We start from the raw sequence: 23,935 nt of genomic DNA, 5'->3' as shown, positions 1-23,935 counted from the left end.
CACCTACCTCAGGAATTTTAGTAGTTCGTCGTAGTAGGTTATCAACCTGTCGAATAAATGGCCCGCTACTTTGCTGTTTTTCTATTAAATATTATATTAGTTCATTTTTTCTAAGGGTTTACCACTCACGTAAACCTAAAGCGTAAGCACGCTTATGAAACTCTCATGTCTATATAATGAAATAAATAAGTGATTTGATAGCCAACAGCGGACTACAACTTTTACAAATATTTTGAAGGCAAAAGACTTCAGTTGTAGGGATTATAAGGCCTTAACCCGCGCCCCGTAGGGGGGGGGGGGCGGCGAAACGACCCCCTGTCCTTTTCCGTGGATATATCCTAAACGGTGGGAAAGGCAACTCTGATTCTTCTTTGACTATACTGAGGATGGAAACGATGGAACGGAGGCGTCCGTGCCTCGTGGTCAGGGCCTATTTTAACATGTTAACTGGGGGGGGGGGGGCAAATGCCCACGCACTCAACAGAATTGCCCCCCCCCCCCCCAGTCGTCGAGATTTGCCCACTATAGAAATGGACATAAAGGAACAGGGTGACAAACATACTACTGTGACTTTTTTGCAATGGATGTTAAATGAGTCAGTCTGCAAGTAATGACCAGTGGTGGATCCAAGGGGTATCCAAGGGTCATAGGGGTCATGACCCCCGCCCCCTTGGGGCCCGGGGACACCACAGGCCTGCCAGGGGCACCACCGGCCTGTCAGGGGCACCTTGGGCCTGTCAGGGGCACCACGGGCCTGTCGGGGGCACCACAAGTTTGTCAGGGGCACCACAGGCCTGTTGGGAGCACCATCGGCCTAGCAAGAGCACCATAGGTCCTGCCAGGGGCACCACAGACCTGCCAGGGGCCCCACCGACCTCGCAGGGGCACCACCTTGGGCCTGTCAGGGGTACATACCACCACAGGCCCGCCAGGGGCACCACCTGCCTGCCAGAGGCACCACAGGCCTAGCAAGGGCACCACGGACCTGTCACTTGTCAGTGACACCACGGGCCTGTCGGGGGCACCTCAGACTTGTCAGGGCCAAGGGACACCACAGTCCTTTCAGGGGCGCCATAGGCCACAGGCCTGTCAGGGGCACCAGAGGCCTAGCAGGGACACCACATGCCTGGCAGGGGCACCACCGGCCTCGCAGGGACACATTGGGCCTGTTAGTGGCACCACGTGCCTGTCGGGGACACTCCAGGCTTGTCAAGAGCACCACAGTCCTGCCAGGGCCCAGGGGCACCAGCGGCCTAGCAGAGGAACCACCGGCCTAGTCCCTGCGTGTCCCTGCGGCAGGGACACCACCGGCCTCGCAAGGGCATCATGGGCCTGTCAGGGGCACCACGGGCCTGTCGTTGGAACTTCAGGCCCCCAGGGGCACCACAGTTCTTTCAGATGCACCGGCGGCGTAGCACCATGGCACCATGTTTGGCCGGGATCGCGATTCGGCGTATGTCGCCTCGCATTAGCCGCGCGTTTGCCAGTCTTTTCGTGGTTTCAAACGTTCAAACATGGACTATGATGTTGCTCCCATGCATTAGGGTGGATGTCAAGGTCACCGGAAGGTCAGGTCAGGTCATTTACCCTTGATGACCTCGGTTCACATTTCCGAGTATTATGTTTCTAGGCTAGTTTTTGGAGCTGAATTCGAATTTAGCAACCATTTGACCGTTTACGAAGTAGTTTTGGTGCCTTCGTAACATGTTACGAAGCTGTCACAGGCGGTTGCCACCTACTACGAATACCCGGCAAAACCCTTACTGGTTGACCTGACCTGACCTGACCCGACCTGGCCTAAATGCATGAAGACATCATCTATGATCATAACTAACATAATATTCGTCATCAGCACCCCGAAAAAAAAAACATAGCAGCCACCCTTTACGACGCTCTAACAGGTCCCGATTTTCCCGACTTTTGGGTCATTGACCTGACCTGGAAGGTCAACCGATAACCTAGGACCTTAAAATTGGGTATCATCGGCTTCCTTTCATCACGGGCAACACGGCCGTTTTTTTCCCGAAGCTCTAGCTCGATCAGGGGTGAAACGGCAAGGGGGGGAGGGTCCAACGGACCCCCCCCCCCCATATACGTTCGCAGCTGGAAAACACCAATTTGGGTGAGGGTTTAATGGATTCTTAAAGACAATTTTCCAGGTTGCCCCCCCCCCCCCCCAGTCAAATTCCCTTAAAAGAGGCTCTGCCCGTGGTAGTGGGACAACGAACGTCTTCAGCGATTAGCATGGATGAAGGCGTGAAGCGGCATATAATGCCTTGGATGAAACCTTCAACTCACTAGGTTAGGTTAGGTGTTAGGTTAGGTTTTCAGCGAGTGTCGTGCGATGCAGTCTGTCTGCCTATAGGCGCTCTACAATAGTCAATAGAGACATCTAGCGGGAGAGTGGTCGTAACGAATCGGGTGTAGTGCGGTACAGTCTAACTACAGGCGCTTACGCTCGAGACATCTAGCGGGAGAATGCTCAGCGTGATCGGTTTTGGCGGTGATGGCGGTGATGGCGCAGTTGTGACGTTTCAATTTTCAATGATTGTATGGACGCCGGTGAAAACAGGGCGCCGGAGGGCATATTAGTCACGTGACATTTGGAAGTTCTCCCCCTACACGGGCCTTCTACATGTAAAACATCACGTGTAAATTTGACGAACCTTGATCAAATCGCCCCAGGCGCCCTGTTTTCACCGTCGTCCGATTGTATGAGTGTTTATGGCCTTTATGGCCTATACCGTGGAGATTAGTTGGCTTGTTAGTTTGAGATAAGTTGAAGTAGTGCAAGCGCAGGTAAGTGTGTGGGAGAGAGACTTCGCCCTCCTCTTATCTTTAGATGGCCTTGCTTCTTATCATGTTCTTATCCAAGGCAGGACCCCTTATCTCAATTCTCAACCTTATCTAGTAATGCTACACTCTGACTTTCAGTGATCGTCTAGGAAATTACGTGCGTGAAATACAGGCCCGTGATTGCCAGATTCCCTTGATATTGGTTTATCATTATGCGATTTTCCAGAATATCCGTGAATTATTGGATGTTGATGTAATCATAACAACTGATTGGTGATTTTGTAACAAACACCTAAGTTTGCCATTTTTTATATTATTTTATCCATGAATAACTTGTTTTGTTAGTAAAACATCAATAACACATGAAAATTTAAGAACCAATTATTAATTACGTCACTTGGATTCATATGTTGCGCCACCAAGTGCGCCAACAACTGTCTCATTATACAATCTCGCAGATTCTGCGAAAAAGTTCGTAGCTCTGAACCGCTCTGAGCTTTATATCGGTACAGAACATCCTGATCGTCCTGACTATCAGGCATTTCCTGTACTGAACGTCTGTGATTTCCATGACTGAATCTGTGTACCCCAGTGTAGCTGACCCTGTGTATTTCCTATCAGCTGAACATCTGGGTACCGATTTTCTGCAAAATCGGCAAACTCGCAGATAGCGCACATAATTTTCTGGACGATTTACGCATAGTGTAGCTCGGCCTTTAGGAAGTGAAAATTTGTTTTATGTCAGGGTGGCTACGTTTTTGTGAATTGTGAGTAATGCCGGATGATAGTTGCATCATTTGTTGCTGACAAATAAACTGATCTGGTAATTGGCATCCATTTCCCCCTAATTTCATAGGTGAATGAAAACTTTCTGAGGTTACTGAAGCATCGCCAAGAAACAACAGCAGGTTAGCAGTCTGCTGATAAAAAAAAAAAAAATTGTGACCAAACATAATTTGGTCAGTGCTTGAAAGTTGAAGCAGGGTGCAAGGTAGTGTAAATATTCCTCCCTAGGCTCGTGTAAACTGCAACTCACTGGTTTTCCTTTGCAATCTAGATGTATATCCATCCACATGAAACCATGTTCAGTTTTACTAACCCTGTTCCACGTTCTTCTGTCACCAGACTGTGAGACGTGAGTGGACCTGGTGACCATGTCGGCACCACCGCCATCATCAGGCGACCCGGGCGCATTCCGACCGGGTGCCGCTGCTGCACCCTGTTCACAGATTGAGCTGTCTATTGCCTGCAGGTGAGCTGATGGAGGCCAGCAGTGATAAAGGCCCTTCCACAGTACATGGCTCAGCAGTGCTGTGCTGCAGTGTGCATATTTGGTGGTGAATCATTTTCAAACCTTTGAAACTGATATATTTTGCAGAGCACTAAAGTAGGATGTTTGGTTGGTGCGCTTCTATTTAGTTATATTGATATAGACTTGTGTGGACTTTTTTATTCTTTCGTCTGGTTTAGAGTAGACTTACTAGTTACTTCTGCTTCATTTTCAATGTTATGCTTGTGAGCTCATGGCTTACTTACAATGGGCAAAATCGCAAAGGAATGGACGGACAGTTCTTCGAGCAACAAGGCAGGAAATAAGAGTTACTGCGGAGAAAATGACATCTGATGAAGAGCAATCGTATATCCCCCTTCCTCAACACCAGCAACCTCAGTTATGATGTTTACACTACCACACAGGATCGAGACCTCAGCCAGGAAAATTATGTGGTATCCAAGCTGCATAGCCCATGCAGACTTCTAGTGTTTGCTGTATTCTCGTCCTGGAGAATAGCTGCAGCACCATTGACTTTGTAATGATGAAAGTCCATATGTTTTAGGAAATGCCACACCAAAACGCAGAATGCTCACATAATCGTGATGAAGCGGTCCACTCTCACAGTGCCCAACTCAGGACGTCAATTTTAGCAAGACCTGCTTTAGTAGTAACTTTATTTTTAAACAAAATTTGACCATTTTAAGAAAGTGCTGGAATATTTGGTGCCGTAAATTGGACAAAATTTGGATCAGCGGATGGAGTCACTTCGTAAAGGGTCGTCGAAACTGCAAGTACGCCGATACAGCTGCAGGATTCCTGGAACCATAGCAACATTAAGACGCCTTTTGGGGGGACAAACGATCGAGTGCTAGAGTGCGAGGGCCATGCGGAGAGTGGGGTTCTGGTGGATTTGCGGTCGGCGTTGTGCAGGCTTAGGACGCACGCTCATGGGGAGTGGTATAAACGGCTCCAGTAGACCCGTTACCTTTTCTAAAATGGCACACGCCAGGTGGACTGGGTAACCTTTTCGCCATAGGGGCCCTGTTTCACCGGTGAAAGCAGCACGTTACTATCAAATTACGCGAGCTGACGTAATGTGATGAGGTCACACTAATGACGTTTCGTGTAATCCGTGAGCTGCGTTTGGAACAGAGTTGCTGTCTCGTTGAATTGCGTTTGATACATTTGTTTGATCGCACGGCCTTGAAGATGTTAGCAGCAGTATTTGATGACATCACACAGATTGACGGCGTCATGACTTGTTGATGTTTCCATGGAAACCCAATTTGACACGTGTAATAGCAGCGTGCTGCTATCACCGGTGAAACAGGGCCAGGAGCGTCGCACCTCGGCCACGCACCGGCACTGGAGGTGCTGCAGGAGAAACCGCATGCTGTCGTCCGGCCCATGCAACTGACGGGTCTCCTTCGCCAGAGGGAGGCCCGATGATCGGACGGCCGCACATCGCTGAACATGAGAAGAATAAGGAGAGTGCCGAAGGCGCTAGGCTCTCCAATGGCTAAAAGGCGCCGCTAGGACCCTACAATCACTGCATCGGGCTGCAGAACGACGTCGCGTGCTCGAAATGCGGGGAATCGGATGAGGAAAGTAACTCTTCCACCCGAGTGTCGGCTGCTCAGTTCCCCGCCCAGTGGCTCCGAGAAAAAGGATCATTTATATGATTGAGACTATTCAACCATAAAGTTGTTTTCATAGGGCGCCTCAAAGTAAACACGCTGGTGGAGTTGCTACTTGCTAGGGCTGGGACGCCTGTAGCGCAGAAAGGACGGAAACCATAGACGAAAAACAAATTCCAGCCTGCTCATGGCACCTTTGGCATGTAGCATTGGCAATTGGCATGTAATAGTGGCCTCAAAGGCCAGTGTCCGCTAAAAAGCCTTCTGCCTAAACGACCCCCCAGTCCGCCCTCACCTCTCTCCGCAACAGTTCAGCCGTCCAGAGCTCTCTGCTGAGCTGGAGGACTCTCCGAGAACTGTCAGCCGGCCACCTGCAGTGAATACCCTCGTGCTGCCGCCTGGAGTATAATTGAGCGTTGACGCAATTGCCTGAAAAGCGAGCGCCGTCGATTAGACAAGCGTCCCGGTGGACGTTCACTTCCAGAAGGCTCACCGGAGGGCTGTTCACGGGCCCTGTGTGCGGTCGGACCGCACACTCCAAGCTCCGCCCACTGCGTCCCTACGTCAGCCTTCCGTCACCGCACACAGCGACCGCTGTGGCCGGTCGGGACCGGCCACAGGAAACCGTCCACCGCACGCAGCCGTGACGTCAGAACCGCCTACCCATCCCCTAACCCCACGCTTGCTGGACCCACCGCACACACCGCACGCAGCAGTGTGCGGTGCCCGTGAACAGCCCTCGGGCCGCAGCCGCGCCGCAGCCGTAGGCGAGGGCCCGCACCATCCAGACCTAGCCGGCCGGATGGTACAGACAGCTGATGGGCTCACTGCTACCACCAGCCATCGCTGACGGCGACACGGCGGCTGCTGCGTTAAACGTCCACCAGCTCCGAGCTGGTCAATGGCGGAGTGCGAGCAGTGCAACGACCGGCACTGCAGATCAGCGTCCGGTCCCGTCTGTCGGGAGGAATCACAACCCCCTTCCAAGCCCTCCTGCGCTGCCCGGCGCTACTATGTAGGTACTCGTGTGTCCCAGCCTGAAGGAGGCGGGGAGCGGCGAGCGTGCCCGTATAGTCGACTACAGAATGATGTTCCACTTTTCACAGGCAATTATTTGCCTGGAGTGGTAGGCTGTGCCGCATCACACGGGCTGAGTTCACAAATTATAGCTTTGTCCCAATGCTCACAATCGACACGCTTAATTGCGTGATAAGTGGCACAACTTAGTGCTCCGGTCAACTGATAGCTTCTGAGGAGTGGAACATCATTCTGTAGTCGACTATACAGGGTGTCCCATAAGTTCGTTCTCACATTTAATTTCCATGTGAAACAGAGTACATTGCGTTTTGATATATTTATGACCCCTCAATGTGCTCCCCATTTAATAGGCAAACACATGAACACATGCTGCGGCATGCCAACCGGCATGTTTGGCTGCATAGCAGGCTTAAAGTTAATCCAGACTGACTTGACATGCGCCGTGAGCTCCTCGAGGCTGGAACAGCACTACGCTTCGACGAGCCTCAATTTCAGCACAACCAACAAATTTTTATGAAATTTTGATCCGATGAGGTGCCTGGCATGTGGTCTTGCCACAAACGCCTGTCACAGTCTCCTTGCACCGTTTTTAAGCCTTGCTTGACCTGTGCACTGATGCACTGTCTTGCCTGAAGATGAGCCTACGACCTCTCGGATGCCATTTTCTCCTCTATAAATGTGTTCATACTCGCGGTTCGAGTTCAGCTTGAGGGTTGAAACTCCTCCTAGATTTTCTTGGAAAAGCATTATGCTTCCCAAAGCTGTTTCTGGGACACCAATCGCAACCTGGTCAGCGTCTGGACGCCTATAACCCCACAATACCGTGACCTTGGCCTTTCGCATAGGAACATACGGGACGAAACGGAGGCCTCCTCCTTCGCCCTTATGGGGTTGTTTTCGGGTTTGGACGGGTGTTTCATCTCGAACGTGGACTAGTTAGTCCAGATGACGTGGTTGATGTTCTCAGCCCTTTAGTTTTTTTAGCCTCAGGCATAACGAAACTCATGTTTGGCCATTTTAAGACGTTTTTGACTGTTTTGAGCCCTCCGGTAAGCAAAGCTTAAGTCACCTTGAGTTATGTACCCCGTAAGAACAATTTTAGACAGCTGGTAATCCATCCTGAAAAGTCTGCTTACCAACTTTCTAGCTCTTTGACCTTTTTGATGGCCACTTTGGCGCCACACAGTTTTGGCCACATGGCTCACTCCTGAGAGCTGACAAAAAAGAGGATAAACTTGCAATGATTGACTCCCGACAAATCATCGGTGTCACTTGCTGACTGTGCGTCCAGTTAGCGATGGACATTGTCTACAGACTGGTAGGCCTCAATCACCCTCAATCGTCGCGAATGGTCACGTGCTGACTAAATACCGAGACGTACCCGTATTGGAGACCTCTATGTTGCGGCGTTAGTCGTCTGTGTAGGAAACGGGCTCTCTAGCAAAAACTATTTTGTCTACAGAAATTAGATACTGTGGAGCATATTTCTACCAGCCATGGCAACCACGTAAGCTCAGTAACGAACCAATTTCAGCGTGCCTTTAAGCAAGAGAGCCTAAAAACGTAAAATTTAGGTGAGAACGAACTTATGGGACACCCTGTACATGCCCAAATCCAATGCTCATGATGTCTTATGTTGTCGGCTTATGTCGCCCTACCTATTTATTGTGCAGTCTGGTAACCATTGCATTGGTGATGAAACGTGTCGCTGTCGATATCGCAATATACGGCTCTAATAAAACATTTTTATTTTATTTTAAAAAGAAAATAAATAAGCAAAAAAAAAAACACGAAAACGTCAAAACAAAGCTCTTGCCAGGCCAGTTGTGGCTTTGACTCAAGTGACAGTCCAAACTGTCACTTGAGGTTTCAAAGAAAAACATTGCATTTGAGATTTCAAAATTTTCGGGCCCATTCTGGATCAGACTGATTTCGTGTCCAATCCGGGTTCATGTTATCTATGGGAAAACCAATGGGGATCAAAAGTGTTGACAAATTTTGAATATCACTGTGCTTACGGAGATAGCAACTTCCTTTTGCTTGTATTTTGGTTTGTGTATAGGTAAGTTGTTACTTTCATCTGAACACTGTTGTGCTCTATATTAATGACAGTAACTGCAGTATACCGTCAACTCTTAGGGAATGCCTTCATACATGATTAAAGCAGTTTTATCATCCTAAAATTGTATTACTTTTTTCTTACAGTGGCTTGAGAGATCTCGACATTACATCCAAGTCAGATCCCTGCTGTATTCTGTACCTGGCCGAGGGCACCGGCGGCAACTTCTTTGAAGTCGGCCGAACCGAGGTCATCAAGAACAATCTTAATCCGGAGTTTGCGACAAAGTTTCAAATCAGCTACAAATTTGAAGAAAAACAGGTATGTTGGCATTAACTCATATCTTCAGATAGTGATGCATGATTTTCTGTCGTCTCGCTTTTTCACTAGTGAGATTTGGATAAAATGATGTTTTTATGGGTGCCCGTTAAAATTCGCTAATGAGAGTGAGTGGGGTGTTTTGCAATTTGAGTTCTTGGCTGACATTGTCGTGAGACCATATGTTCAGCTATCAATGTGTGTAGGTATGTATGTATCTATTGTATGTACTATGTATGCATGCATGCATGTATGTCTGTACGTATGTATGTAATGACAATGACATCAGAGCCTCCCACATATAGCGTGGCTATTACGGCTTACGTACCTAACTTACCTAAGCTAGTTTTACCAATACTTATGAGCATATGCATATGCTTATATTGTATGAAAAAATGTACCTAAAGTTAAACTGATCGCTTTTTATTTATTCTATCCATTCATCATTCTTTACTTTGTCTGTCATATGCCTTCCTTGCCACGGGGCTCACGTCTGTCTGCATACAATGTGTTTGCATATCTTGTGTATCTTACCTTCAAGGTAAACATCACAAACTCATGCCTAAAGTGCCGACTTTAAAAGCATCACCGACTCATGCCGACCCATGCACGACTCACGACCGTCTATCCACGCTGAGTTACATCTGACGCCTGTCTCTGCAGCTGCTGCGATTTGAGCTGTACGACTGGGATGTGAAGGTGTCGGCGACGAGCGAGCAGGACTTTCTCGGCAGAGTGCAGTGCTCTGTGGGCGAGCTCGTCTCGGCGAGTCGTAAGGTGGGTCACCTCAGTGAGGGAGAGGGCAAGGAAATCGAACTCGGTGTCTGTCGGTCGGAAGCTAGGTCAGATCAGCAAAGAAGGTAGTGAGGAAATACACGTTCGTATGTGGAATATAATTGCTTGGTGAGCGAAATTGCAGACCATCGCTGATGTAAATGACTTAGAATGTAATTACATGTAGGCACGCTACAATCGTATCGTCTATCACTGAAATAGTGAAATTTGGTTGTGATTCGCTGTGGCATTCTCCTCATTAATTTATCGCCACCTCGTCAAGAAGTGATGACCTGTTTCATTTGTCGAGTGTCCGCGGCTGACTGACCGTCCCCCCCCCCCTGTCTCTCCGTCTCGCCCGCAGTTCAGCCGGCCAATCGAGGGCGGCTCGGGCACGCTGCGTGTCTCCGCCGAGGAGGTAGCCTCGTGCCGTGAGGTGCTCACCCTCTCTGTCAGCGCGCGCAAGGTGGACAAAAAGGACTGGTTCAGCAAGAGCGACCCGTTCCTGGCCATCAGTCGTGTCAACGAGGACAACTCGTACACGCTGGTGCACCGGACCGAGGTGGTGAAGCGCAGCCTGAACCCCGACTGGAGGACGTTCACCATATCGCTGGTGAAGCTCTGCAACGGCGACAAGCAGCGCCAGCTCAAGCTCGAGGTGTCGGACTGGGACGACGACGGCAGCCATGACGTCATCGGCAGCTGCTACGTGACCGTGGAGCGTCTGCTGCAGCCGGCCTCGGCCGCCGCGCCCAACACCCACCCGCTCATCAACGAGAAGAAAAAGGCCAAAAAGAGGAAGTACAAAAACTCGGGCACTCTGGTGGTCAACTCGGCCCGCCTCACCACGCAGGTAAGACTGGGCAGAGCGGCCGAGTGACTACTGAGGCTGGTGAAGGTGACCTCAGAGTCAGGTGACGGCAGGGTAGCTACCAGGAGCTTCAGAGAAGGGTTTGGTCTCCAGGCCATTTTTTATACATATTTAACAGTTCTTGGATTTCAGTTTTACATTTTTGGCTTTAGCCTGACAAAGCTAAGAAAGAACGGTTTTAAAGTGCTACAGTTATTGAAGCTTGTCTCTATAGATAACTTTCAATACGCCCGAGATAATTTCTGTCAGATTTAGGTACAGGTAGGCTATCTCTTATGTTCAATTCATATGTTAAGTGCGTCGAGCCGCCTTCGAGGCGTCGAGAAGGCGTTCTTTCTTGGGTTTGTCAGGCTATGGTTGTGGTGCTACCAAGAATTATTTCAATGAAAAGTTTTCAACTAACAACCGTTCTACAATTGATGCTAGAACCTTTTTTGCGCTTTAACTAGCTCAAATTTCCACATTTATTGTTTCCTCGCAATGACGATGTGATGATTTTACCTACATCGGGTCTGTAACGGCTACATAATATCTTCTGGGAACCTGTCCAGTACCTGCAGTATCTCCCACGTAACTCTCCCGTGTTCTCTCCGGCAGCCTACGTTCCTCGACTATGTCCAGGGCGGTACCCAGCTCAACTTTACCGTGGCCGTCGACTTCACGGCTTCCAACGGACCTCCGACCGACCCGCGCTCGCTGCACTACCGAGACACGCGCGGCGGGGACAACCAGTACATGACGGCTATCCGAGCCGTGGGCAGTATCATACAGGACTACGACTCAGGTAAGCACTGAAAAATGAGTATGTTTGTAAGGACTTCGATATGGGTGAGATTTGGAGACAGTGTCATACAGGGCACGACTGCGATGAGATTTCGAGACAGTATTGCACAGAATTGGCACCGGTTTATCAATTTCGTGGGCAATATCATACATGGATGCGTCTTCTGGCTTCTTTCATTATCGAATTCAAGCCCGAATTCACTATCGCAATATCGCCCTCTCGCTCACCTCACCGCTCTGGCCCGGTGCGTTTCTCCCGCTCCGCAGACAAGATGTTCCCCTGTCTGGGATTCGGGGCGCGCGTGCCGCCTAACGGAGAGGTGTCTCACGAGTTCTTTCTGAACGGTCATCCGAGCAACCCGTTCTGCCCTGGCGTCGACGGAATTCTGCAGGCCTACTATCACTCGCTGAACACAGGTGGGTCTTCGGATGACGGCTGATGAATTGCCGCGTGTTTCACCTGGGATTGCTGGAAGAGGAATTGCCGCGAATCTATTCACAGTTGATTTCATTACGTGCTTGTTTCATGAAATTCATGATGAGAACAATGGTTGATTATGAAAGTAGCATCGGTTATTTCATAGGGTCTCCTTCAAAGTTGAGTGATATGACCATATAGGAAAAGCGCATCAGTTGGAGGCCCGAACTCACAAGTACTTTGAAAGCAAATGTGTTGTTGTTACCCGCATACCCCTGTACCATAGTCCCTATGCTCATTCCATACCCTAACCCCCCCCCCCCCCCCCAACTCACACAAACACACATTGACTATCGATCGGCTCACGAGCCATTGTTTCTGTTTCAGTCCAGCTGTACGGGCCGACAAACTTCTCGCCTGTTCTTCGTCACGTGGCCCGCTTCGCCGCCAGCTCTCAGGACGGCAAAAACTACTTTGTTCTGCTTATCATCACCGACGGCATCATCACAGGTACTACATATTCGCATGACGGAGTGCTGGGGTGGTCTCAGGCCAGTCATGGAATGAACCCATTTTGGTCATATTGATCCAAAAGTGTCTACATGAATGGTGGTGTGCAGTGTTCCATTTTTCGGAATTTTGGGTGGAAAATCACACCTAATGGGCAAAATATTTTCATCCCCAAAACCAGGTAAGTTGGAATTCTTTCATCTTTGAAAAATGCTCAACTCATGCTCAACAATTAACAGCCAGATTACCAGATATACCTAGCAGCGCCATATAGACAGTTAGAACTTATAGGTTTGCTACATAATACATAATTTCCATGAAAAAAAAGATGCGAAATCAAGGCACAAACCCAACAACTCACCCTGACTGACAACGAAAGAAAATAACCTTGCACACTTCCAGCTGTTAATAACAAATATGCGTTGAATGACCTTGATCACCTCAACTGTTTGTAAAAACCAGGTTTGTGTTCTGAATAAATGCTTTTGGATATTCATAACAACTATGATTAGTGGTTTGCTGCCAACGCAAAACGGATGAGCCGCTGCTTGCGCAAATTAAACACTACCTATGCAATTCGCTTTTGACTAAGTTGCGCAGGATACGCCTACAAAATTTTCATCTTTGGACCCGCAGTCAGCTGGGCACACCCTGGCACACCCTAGGGATGAATTTAAAACTTGGTGGGCTCTAACTTCTTTCATATACAAAATAGGGGTATGAGACAGGTACCAACTTATTCTACATTCATTTCTGATCCTATTGTATCAATTTCACCACAAATTATGTCCGTCAATGGCTTCTAGAGGACTTTAAAGCTCGATGCGTCGGGCCTGGCAGAGGTCCAAGATGAGAAAAGCCACCCTGCGCACACCCTAGGGATGAATTTAAAACTCCGCGGGCTCTGGCTGGTTTCATAGGTGAAATAATGTTTTGAGGACGATGCCAATTTATTCTGCGTTTATTTCTGATCCTATCGCATTAATTTCGCCACAAATTATGTCCGTCAATGGCTTCTAGAGGACTTTAAAGCTCGAGGCGTCGCGCCTGGTAGAGGTCCAAGATGAGAAAAGCCACCCTGGGCACACCCTAGGGATGAATTTAAAACTCCGCGGGCTCTGGCTGGTTTCATAGGCAAAATAATGTTTTGAGACGGATACTAATTTATTCTGCGTTCTTTTCTGATCATATTATATCAATTTCACCACAAATTATTTACGTTATTAGCTTTTAGATGTCTTTAAAACTCGAGGCGTCGGGTCGGGCAGGGGTTCAAGATGACTGACACGCCACCCTGGCACACCCTAGGGATGAATATGAAACTTTGTGGACTCTGGCAGGTTTCATACGCGAAATGAGGTTATAAGACCGGTAATGATGTATTTTACGTTAATTTCTCATGCCTTTGCAATAATCTTACCGCCAATTATTCATTTCAATTAGTTTCTAAAGGTTTTTAAACACGAAGCGTTCGGCCGAGGGAAAGCCAAGATGAATGAAAGGATACCTTGGCACACCTCTAGGGATAAATTTAAGATACGGTATTCCCAGATCTGCCCAATACATGTTCTGAAGCTGGTAGATGGGATTAAGAAGGCCCTAGCTTTTTAATAAATTATCCCTCGCCCGTATAGGGGGGGGGGGGTCGAGCGAACCACCCCCTCGTTTTTTTTCGAGAATAACTCGCGTAAAAAGCGGCCGATCGCGACGAAACTTTCAGGACCCTCGAGTCAATTAATTTGACACCTACTCTGAAAATCTCTTATTCCTGACCCAAATGACCTTTGACCTGTGACCTATTTCTTGAGGCCATGTTTGGCCGGAATCGCGATTCGGCGAGCCGCTAATGCGTTCCGTTCACTCCCGTTCCGTTTCGGGTGTTCTGGTCAGTTGTGCTCTCGCTTTCCCTTCCGCTTGGGGTGTCCTGATCAGCGATGCCCTCCGTTCCGTTGCAGTTGCTCTGATCAGTGATCACTGATGCCCTCCGTTCTGTTGCGGGTGCTCTGATCACTGATCACTGATCAGTGACGCTCTCTCACTCAGCACTTATCACGTGACATGATACGAAGCTACCGCTCCGTTTCGGTGGCCGGCCATGAGGTCGGTGGCATCCTATCATTTTTTTTTTTGCATCCCGTTCCGTTCCGATATGGATGCCCTGGTTACTGGTTAGTTGCACGCTTTTTATTGCGATATTGCGTATTGTGCTGCGCAGTGCACATCGTTCCGTTTGGGGTGCCCTAATCAGTGACCCTTTGTCTAGTCTCATGTAGTGCACCGTTCTTTTCGAAGAGTTGCGCTGACACCGTTTCCATTTTCACTATGCGTAATGAGTACCGACTATCGCTGGCCGTTCCGGCGTTCGGGCCGGGAGATTTCCGGCGTATGTCATGCTGCATAGTGCGACTGCAATTGCATACTCAATACTGCGTCCCGTTCTGTGTGCCCAGAGCAAAGGCACCATTTCCAGTATCATCCGGCCACTGTCATATATGTTGAAAATGGAAAGCTCAAAGCTATACTGTGTACTGACTGTACGAATATTACCAGATCAGATGCGAACGAAAACTACATACTTATATTGCCGCATATTATCTCAAATATACAGTAATCTTGGAAGCGGTGCTGCCATATTGTAGGCGCAAAACGTCCCAGAGGCCAGAACACATGAGTTATACGGTTTCTGGTTTCATAGTGATCAGTTACGTCAACAAACTGCCCATCAGGGTATCATGATTACCTAAGATTTTATGTCTGACAGTGTCACAGTGATGACCATGCCTCACGCATTACACAGTCTGAGTCAACTGCACTAAATCAATAATACAGGACGACAGAATGATACCCTTTGCAACGGCAACGACAGGTTCCTTCCCACTTCCTTTGCTTAAAAAAGAAAGAAAACTTCTCCACATGGCACTAGTACCAAAGCCTGCATATAGGGAGAGCTCTCTCACCCGCCCCTCCCCCACCCTCCTTAAGATATGACAACAGATTTCAACAGAATCATTGCATCTTCTGCTTCTTAAAGACCTAGTTCGCTCGCATGATGGCGACTGGCGTCGCGAGGATGGAGGTCCGCGGATGATCTTCTTTAGGAGAAATATACAGGCAGAAGGACCGTCCTGGATCCGTGCCAGTAAGCATGAGTAGGAACTTAGCAGATGCTGACGGTAATATCTGCTGTCTGCATCTGAAACGGAAAGGAAGGCATTGATTTAAGGCTAGGAGAAGGATGGCCACTGGACAGCATTCAATTGTGACAATGCATTTTGACTTGTGAGGAAAATGAAATCTCACTGGTTGAAGTAGGTAGGTATTCATTCTTAGCTGTATAAGAGACAAGGGTGATTCTTAACTTCATTAGTCTCAATCAAACACAAAGGTTGGGATAAAATGGGACGGATTTAGAAACACTTGGCGATCAGATGCTAAAGTTATAATTCTGTCGTATATCATCCTTACCTATTTGCATCGTCTTTTTCGGTTAGTTTTGGTGGTCAGGAATGGTATGTTCTTTTATTATCAGCCAGCGTAGCGTTACGCCTTTATTGCGAAAGTGATATAGGTTTTCACTTGTTTTTTTTTCTCATCCTAGATTTTTTTGGTCATCATCGTCACACCCAACCAAAATCCAATTTTAGAACACTGGTGGTGTGAAGTATCTGGTTGGCTTATGCCGGGTCATGCTAGGCTTAGAGGTACACCGGTGTTTTGTGATCCAGTGCAGTTCTGTTACACTATGAGAGTAGAAGCACAGTGCCAGAGTGGATGTAGTCACAAATGGGCGCCTACAGGTGGACCATAGCCCAATAGGTCGACCGTACATGCTTCGGCGAACGGAGCGTTGCGTAGCCCGTACAACCGCTGGACAACCTCTGCCGCAAAGCCTCAGCCCCGTGCTCACGCGGCCCTCGCGTTCTCAGACCGTGCAGATACGGTGGCAGCGCTGGTGGATGCCTCCTCTCTGCCCATGTCGGTCATCATCGTCGGAGTCGGCTCCGAGGACTTCTCGGCCATGGAGTACCTGGACTCGGACAACCAGAAGCTGCGCGACGACCGCGGCAGGATCGCCGCCAGGGACATCGTCCAGTTTGTCGGTAGGTGGCGCGGGTGGGCGTCGGGGTTGGGGGCATCCACGGCGCTAATAGGCGTGTCATGTTCGCGGTACGAGGCGCAACGTTCGACAGGGCGGTATCTGATGAGGGTATCGGGATAAGTACTGCAGATCGCTGATATTGCATGTTATGCTTCTTGTTCTTGTACAGTAAGCAGTTCCTCCGTGTGCAGACTGCAGAGGGAGTGGCTAAACTGTGCCGGGCCAGGCGTAGGGACGTTTTTACGCATGCTGGGGCTGTCTGAGCATTTCATTCTGCAGCTTAAATGCATTCGCTACTCATCATTAACCACCTACTACATGGTTCTCGCACTTCACCCCAAGGAAGATTGTTACTATGTTACCACTTCACCTAACTCATTCATTATTCGTTGTACCACTTTTTGGCGAAGCAGCCGGCTCATCATGATCATTAGGATTCACAATAACAATGCCAGCATTCAGAGGCATTTTTTTCGTCGGGACGAAAAGTCATCAGGCAGCTCGTGTTTTGGTCAAACCGAAAATTTGGAAATCCATGCCGGATATGCTTATTCTTGTGATGGTAATAAAACGCTCAGAGCCCCAATGCCTGAAACAGACTCTTTCCGCAGTCAGGAAATCGCATGCGAGAGCCTATTCAAATGCGCGGAAGCACGCTCGCATATCGCTCGCACCTCCCGCATGCGATTGATGCGGGCAGAATTCTAACGTATTTGAATAGGCTCTCGCATGCGATTTCCTGAATGCGGAGTCTGTTTCACTTTTCAGCCTTAACTGGGTCGTAAATGTAATGTGCCTGTAATACATTTTTTCTCTACGTACTTTCCTATCTATCCTTTACTGCCCCCCGCTGCGTGGGAGCTACCATGTTAATCTATCCAGTTTAAATTTTCATCTCCTACAAAACTCCAGACCGATCCTCTCCTGCTGACACCACATAAGTCACAAACATCCGCACCAAAATCACATATGGTCGTCTCAGCGTAGCTCGCCGTGCTAAATTCGTTGGCTGTGGCGGCGTTCGCTGACGCCGCGCGCCGGCCGGTGTGCGTCTGCGTCTGCAGAGCTGCGCCGCCATCTGCAGACTGGAGGCGCCGGCGGCCGCGACCGGCTGGCGCGCGACGTGCTCGCTGAGCTGCCCGCCCAGCTCACCGAGTACATGCGGCTGCGCGGCCTGAAGCCGGGCGTGGCGGCCAGCGGGCCGGCGCCGCCACCGCCGCCCGACCCCAGCCTGCCCACCGTCACGACCTACTGAGGTCAGTTGGCCGCCGCGTGCGGCCCAGAGACCCTGTGTGCACCAGCTCCTGGTTTCTTGCTTGGTTTTGATTTGAGCCACGTGTATTTAGCTTCTAAGTAGTTGCAAGGTTTACGTAAAGTAAAATGTCCACCCTTTTCAACTTAATGTATCAAAATGGTTTTCAGTTCTCGACATGTTACGATTCCTACTGGGCCCTACCTTTTCCGCTCTTTATTTTGACGCATTTTAGGGTTATTTTCTACCTTGATATCATCCTCGAAACCACCACACCATCTAAACGAAGCTCGCCTTTACGCAGCAGCTATTTGTTCTCGAGTCGGACTGACACCATATCGGATCATTTGTAGCGGAAGACATAAACGCATCCCTGAGGGCTGTTCGGGTCCCTGCAGCATAGATCTGTGCTGCGTGCGTCATACTTGGGTGACGTCAACCGCCTGGCTCCGCCCACTCTCCGCCGGCACGCCGCGGCCGAGCGTCGCCGCAGCCTATTTCAAACGCGGCGAACCGTTGCGCGGGTGGACTGGTGATTGTCGCTCAAACAACGATTAATTTGCGTTCAAATGTGGTTATTAGCAATGTGCCACCGAAAAGAGTGATAATGATACCCAAAAAACAGCATACAAACCACTTACAATAAGAAATATTGGACGGTAAACTTTAATCCGCGCCACTTTCGCCTCCTGCAGCACCAAATTTCGTGCTGCAGGAAAACGAAGCATGCTTCAGTAGGTGACGTCACACAGGCGGTGACGCAGTGGTGTGGGCGGGACTAACAGGCGACGAAGTCCTCACTGCGCATGCGTGCTGCAGCATATTTCATTTTTGCTGCGCAGCCGAACAGCCCTCTGAACACATGCACATACGACCGCACTGTTGCACTGTCCCAGAGTTGCTCACCACTGTGCTGTCGCCCGGTGCGTGAATCAGAGATAACTCTGCGCAGGGAAACACAAGCCCTCTGGATGCCGTGCATGCGTGGTGTTGCGGTAAGGCCGCCTATCGCCGATTGTGCAAACTGCGAGTAAGCCATGAAAGGAAACAAAATGAATAAGCGTAGTAATTCGTGAAAGGAAGAACATGAATAAGCGTTTTTTTTTTTTAGACCTGGACTGCTTATGTTGGATATTTGGATTGTGGATGTTAACCATGTCAAAATGTGCATGCGCAATAGCTATTCGCTTCGTCAGGCAAGTTCGGTTGGGTCTCGTATTAGTTCGTCCGTCCAGACTGTGAAACTCACTGCATTGTTCTCTCGCTGGTTAGTAACCATCGACTAACGTGTGTGTGCGTGTTTGCGTGTTCCACAGAATTGCAGGCGGTACTGGGACGCCAGGGCGTCGGGCCCAGCACTCAGGCTGCGTTGGCCAGTCGCGTTCTGGCGGAGCTGCCCGGGCAGCTGGTCGACTATATGAAGATGAAGGGTATTTCGCCGTCGCCACCACCGGTCATGGCGCCCGGCCCTGCGCGGTAGATCCGCCTGCCGAGTTATCGGAGGGCGTCTGCGTCCATCGGCTCTTCCAGGAAGTTGATAACAGGTAGAGGAGAGAGGAAGAGGGCGCTGTAAAGTGTTGTGGAGACCGTGAATTCTCTCGCAACGAATCTTTCAGGCAAACTCGTTATTTTTATGAGGCGTGTTTTGTTTTTGCTTGCCTGAACTACGATATTTCAGTGTGCCTATCTAATCGTCCTGACGCCTGTAAATGGGACGATCGCTCGCACAATAGCTGTAGTACTTAATCACCATCATCCAGGAATTTGCCAGGACCATTGGTGTCAAGTACAAGTAACTACTGCCTCTCTCAGATACTGACACTGTACTGTAGTATAATTCTTCCCCAGGCTACGCTTCGTTTTCACTGCCTTGACTATAGCCTTGCCAGCCGTGGGGATTTTCCAGAAGCATTTTTACCATCGTCTTTTTCGAAGCATTTTAATATAGTTCATACATGTGCGTGTTATGCTTAGAGCGTACTGTAACTCTGTGATTTGTTTACATAACAAATGAGTTGTGATGTTATGATTAATAACTATCATAGATCACAAGAGGAACTAAGAGCTACTAGGGCTAGTTAAGTTGATATTTTTATTATATGTCCAACGGACGCTGAATATAATGCTAACGTGAAGCAAAGCAGTAAAAATATTCCACTTTTTAGAAACTAGTATCGTTATTACGCAGCTTTAACCCTCGCCCGCACATGGGGGGGGGGTGGTTGCCACCCCCCCCCCCCAGGCAGTCTTTCTGCTCTGCACTCAACATTTTTAGAGCTAGAAGGTTGATTTTGTGTATAGCTGCTCATCTATCCTTTCTTGATGTCCACTGAAAATTTCAAGTTTCTGTGATTTTTGGTTTCGGAGATATGACCTTGTTTTTCAGGTCATGTCATGACCCAAATGGCCAATTCTCAACATCTTGCGTTTGCCATGGGCCTTGTGAGCTTTTGACACCCTGATTTCGGCCTTTTTTGCCAGTCTTACCTCCCACCTATCATGGAACATGTTGTTCGACGATGTATAGGGGTCAAGGTCAGGGTCAAGGTCAACCTAGGTCATCTAAGATAATTGCGTTTTAGGCAAGCTGAATTTACTTTTTGTGAAGTTTTTTGACTGCATTTTTGGTAAAAGCTTCTCAGATCATGATTTCATGTGATATGGACCCAAAAACAATCGGTGCACACATCAGTATACACACAGACACACACAGACATACAAACACATATAATTGACCTTGACCTAACTTGACCTGAAATGACCTCAGCAGCAAAATTCTGGTCGGATAGTGTGACAAAGAGGTTCTAGCTGGCTTGGCACCAGAAAACAGCATCGTCATCGGTATTTGATAAGCAGCGCACTTGATATCCAACGGTGACCCAAAACAGCAACATTTTTTAGTTTGACCTGACCTGGAAGGTCAATGACTGACCTGAGAAGGTAAAACTGGGTATCATTGGATTCGTCTCTTCCCAAAGAATCTTTTTGGTCTTTACTGCTAAGCTCTATCTCCAACAGGAACGAAATGGCGCGGGGGGGTGGCAACCCCCCCCCCCCATGTGCGTTCTAGGATGGGAAAATGGCATGTGCGGGCGAGGGAGGGACTCTCCCACCTTCAAAAAAGTAAATGAATTGGCATAAAAGTGGCGCTTAGTTCAAATTCAGCAAATATGAATATCTACCGAATTTCATTGAAAAATACAAATCGGTTTTTGAGATATTAGACATAAATCTTAAAAAGTGCAGCATTTGCGGCAGATGTTGCGCGCAAATAGCATATACCACCACTGCTTCACAAAAATCTTAGTATAGATGTTGTGTAAGTTAATACGCAGCGCATTGCAGTGGGCCAGTGGCATACAACATGCTTGATTCCAACGTGTATCCAGGGCAATGTGCCTATTTTTGCTTTGTCTTGATTCTTCTGAAATGTATTGTATTTTCCTGTCGATTTAAATCCTGTTTTCTCAGTAATAAAGTGCATTATCACCACTTAAGATTTATCATGTATCCTTATGCGCTAGCTCTTTGACAAAATCCGCAAAAGGACAATGACATAAAAAAGTCATTGTTCATCATCTGACCGATCTGACCAATGCTTACCAACCAGTAAAACGCCTTTTGGGCGAAGAACGAGCGAGCGAGATAGTGAGCCCTGTACGTGCAGAAGGGCGAGAGGGTACTTCCAACGGGCTTGTGCAAAGCACCCTTCTAACCGGTCGCTAGCGGTGTACCAAATTTGAACGCAATCGGCCCAGCCGTTCCTGAGATCTGAAAGCGGCATTCTGCACGTGCGCACGTGCAAACGGGGTCCAAAATGACTTTTGCACGGCACCCTACTAACCGGTCCCCAACCGTGTACCAAATTTGAGCGCAATCGGCCCAGCCGTTCTCGAGATCTGGAAACGCCCCCTGCACGTGCGCACGTGCAGTAGCACCCTAACCGCAACACATGGGAATGCATTGCCTGGTGGGTGCCTAGCTGTATGCCAAGTTTCAGCGAAATCGCCCCAGTAATTACCGAGTTACTGAAATGGGAACAAATTTGGCACCTCTTATTGTTGTATTTTGCACGTGCAGTGGGGGTCACTCACATAGATGAAGAGTATACGACCTTTGGTAGAAGGAATGCAGCTACCCTATAAAAATTACCGCAAGACAATCGCTCAAGCCGCTGCTGAGATATGGGCCTCTCAAAATCATTACTTTTGCAAAACTGCTTGAACACCCTTTACTTTTCACGTGGCACGTGCCACGGCGGTCACTGAAATGTATCAAAAGTAGTCAATTACGTGGTAGAAGGGATGGGGCTACCCAGCAAAAAAGACCGCAGGCCATTCGGTCCAGCGGTTGCTGAGATATAAGCCTCTCAAAAGCGTTACAGGCCGGGCCGGGCCGCTCATACTGAGATTTTTCCGTTATATTGAAAAGACTTCGCTTTGCTCGCTGCGCTCGCTCGCTCGTAATGATTTTTCGTTATATTCATTGTGTATTAAACCATGTCAGCGAGAGGAACTTGCGGTACTCTGTTGGCCTATCCGTTCTTGTTTGGTTTCCGGTCAATCGCAGTCGGTATTGGCCACCTTTTCGGTAGTGCTACATCCTCTGATTCAGGAGTCACATCGGCGGTGGCTGTGTACTCTTTTACTCTAACGCTTTTACTCTAAGGTATCATTTGCTACTACTGGGGAACTTTGGATATCGAATGCATGCGAGAATGAAATGCTATTATAGAATTCATAGTCATTGAGGAGGCGCAGGCTGCGAGGTCGTATTCAAGGTCGTTTAAGTTGATTGTGCAATCTGTTTTATTGGCGATCGGTGTTTGCAATAATTTGTTCATTTGTCCAATGCTATTTGCCAGTGGTATCATTCAAAATATATGATATGGCCATTTTCCGTAATGTTTTCCGAGCAGGGCAGATCGAGTCTGCACGCAGGTCAGAAAAGGACATTTCAGGTTCAGACGATCCGAACGTTGAACACCGATCGGGGAAGATCCATGAGATTTGCAGCTAGGTGACAAACAGCGCCTTCCTACCGAAATCAAAGGGTACATACCTATTTCTCATTGGTGGCGATGTTATAGTCGGTCTCATTGGCTTCCTTGCTATCCCATCCCTAGGCACTAGGCATGGATTGTCAATCGAACTCTGGCAACATGTTAGGCACGTGGTCGGGAACCATGGGACTAGTCGACTATGCCGACACACGCCATCACCTTCACGATGTTGAACGGGTTGGGTGCTTACTGCTTGCCGTTTTCGCGCTAGCAGACGTTGGTCTTCGACTCTTCCCGCTCCAGCTCCACCAAGATTTGAAGAGTGGAGGTTGTGCAGATGCGTGCATCGAATAAAAATAATTTTGATGGATGTTCATTTGCATATACCGGGTGTCCCAAAAGTAAGGTCATCATTTGTTTTGGCCACACTGCCAAAAATACGCGATGGATAGATATAAATAGGACATCATATGAAAGAGCATTTTATAAAATTTTATTCTGACATACATATGAGTCAATACATTTGCTCGTAGCCCCACATTTGCTGCTTTTCTACATGGCTACCATTTCGGGCCGCGTGCATGAATAGACTACGTTTGACTTCCTCCACTATTCTGGAGCGATTCTCTGGTGAGATGCCGCCTATGTTTGCTCGAAGGGATCATCCTTTAGTTCTTCCCGGCTCGTTGGGTTGTCCTAAAAGACAATCTTTCTGTTGTGTATCCAGAGAATAAAAATATGAAGGTGTAACGTCAGGTGACCGCGGAGGCCATTCAATGGCGTTGCCCTGACTGAAAATTACGGGATCTCACATCCACTCTCGGAGACAATGCATGATCTTCAGGACGGTGCAAGCATAGTCTTCATCCTGCTGAAACCACTGCTGGCTGATGGTGTCGGCACAGCTGCGTTGCGACGAGCGGAAGAACCACTGGGAGGACTCTCGGCCACCTCTCTTGATTTATTTTCACCCGATTCCCGCTGTCGTCCTCAGGACCTCGAAGCACAGGTGGCTAAGTATACATGCCCTGTGCGTACATTATACCTTTTTTCTGACGTTTTACCGGTTGAGGCGAAACTATGCATGAGTTCAGAGATAGGGCGA

At 48.5% G+C, this 23,935-nt stretch overlaps 1 protein-coding gene across 6 annotated transcripts; it reads left to right on the top strand.

The window, feature by feature from the left end:
• Nucleotides 1-2,690: 2,690 nt before the first annotated feature.
• LOC122393247 (copine-8-like) lies at nucleotides 2,691-22,725 on the top strand. 6 transcript variants are annotated; one of them, XR_006258661.1, is made up of 13 exons: nucleotides 2,713-2,799; nucleotides 3,922-4,048; nucleotides 8,950-9,124; nucleotides 9,785-9,898; nucleotides 10,260-10,748; nucleotides 11,364-11,550; nucleotides 11,817-11,966; nucleotides 12,355-12,477; nucleotides 16,404-16,577; nucleotides 17,641-17,832; nucleotides 19,145-20,022; nucleotides 20,928-21,432; nucleotides 22,293-22,725. XR_006258661.1 is itself a non-coding variant. In XM_043389107.1 (10 exons), the coding sequence occupies exons 2-10, from the start codon at nucleotides 3,951-3,953 to the stop codon at nucleotides 17,829-17,831; spliced, it is 1,701 nt and encodes a 566-aa protein (XP_043245042.1). In that variant the 5' UTR covers nucleotides 3,411-3,563; nucleotides 3,922-3,950; the 3' UTR covers nucleotides 17,832-18,199. The 6 variants fall into 6 exon arrangements, 1 of the variants encoding a protein (XP_043245042.1); XR_006258664.1 differs by lacking the exon at nucleotides 2,713-2,799 and adding an exon at nucleotides 3,323-3,343; XR_006258663.1 differs by lacking the exon at nucleotides 2,713-2,799 and adding an exon at nucleotides 3,412-3,563.
• Nucleotides 22,726-23,935: the final 1,210 nt, after the last annotated feature.

This window comes from Amphibalanus amphitrite, unplaced genomic scaffold, assembly GCF_019059575.1.
Source record: "Amphibalanus amphitrite isolate SeventyFive unplaced genomic scaffold, NRLGWU_Aamphi_draft 000525F_arrow, whole genome shotgun sequence".
Classification (NCBI taxonomy): Eukaryota; Metazoa; Arthropoda; class Thecostraca; order Balanomorpha; family Balanidae; genus Amphibalanus; species Amphibalanus amphitrite.
This window is presented reverse-complemented; position numbering and strand designations above follow the sequence as displayed.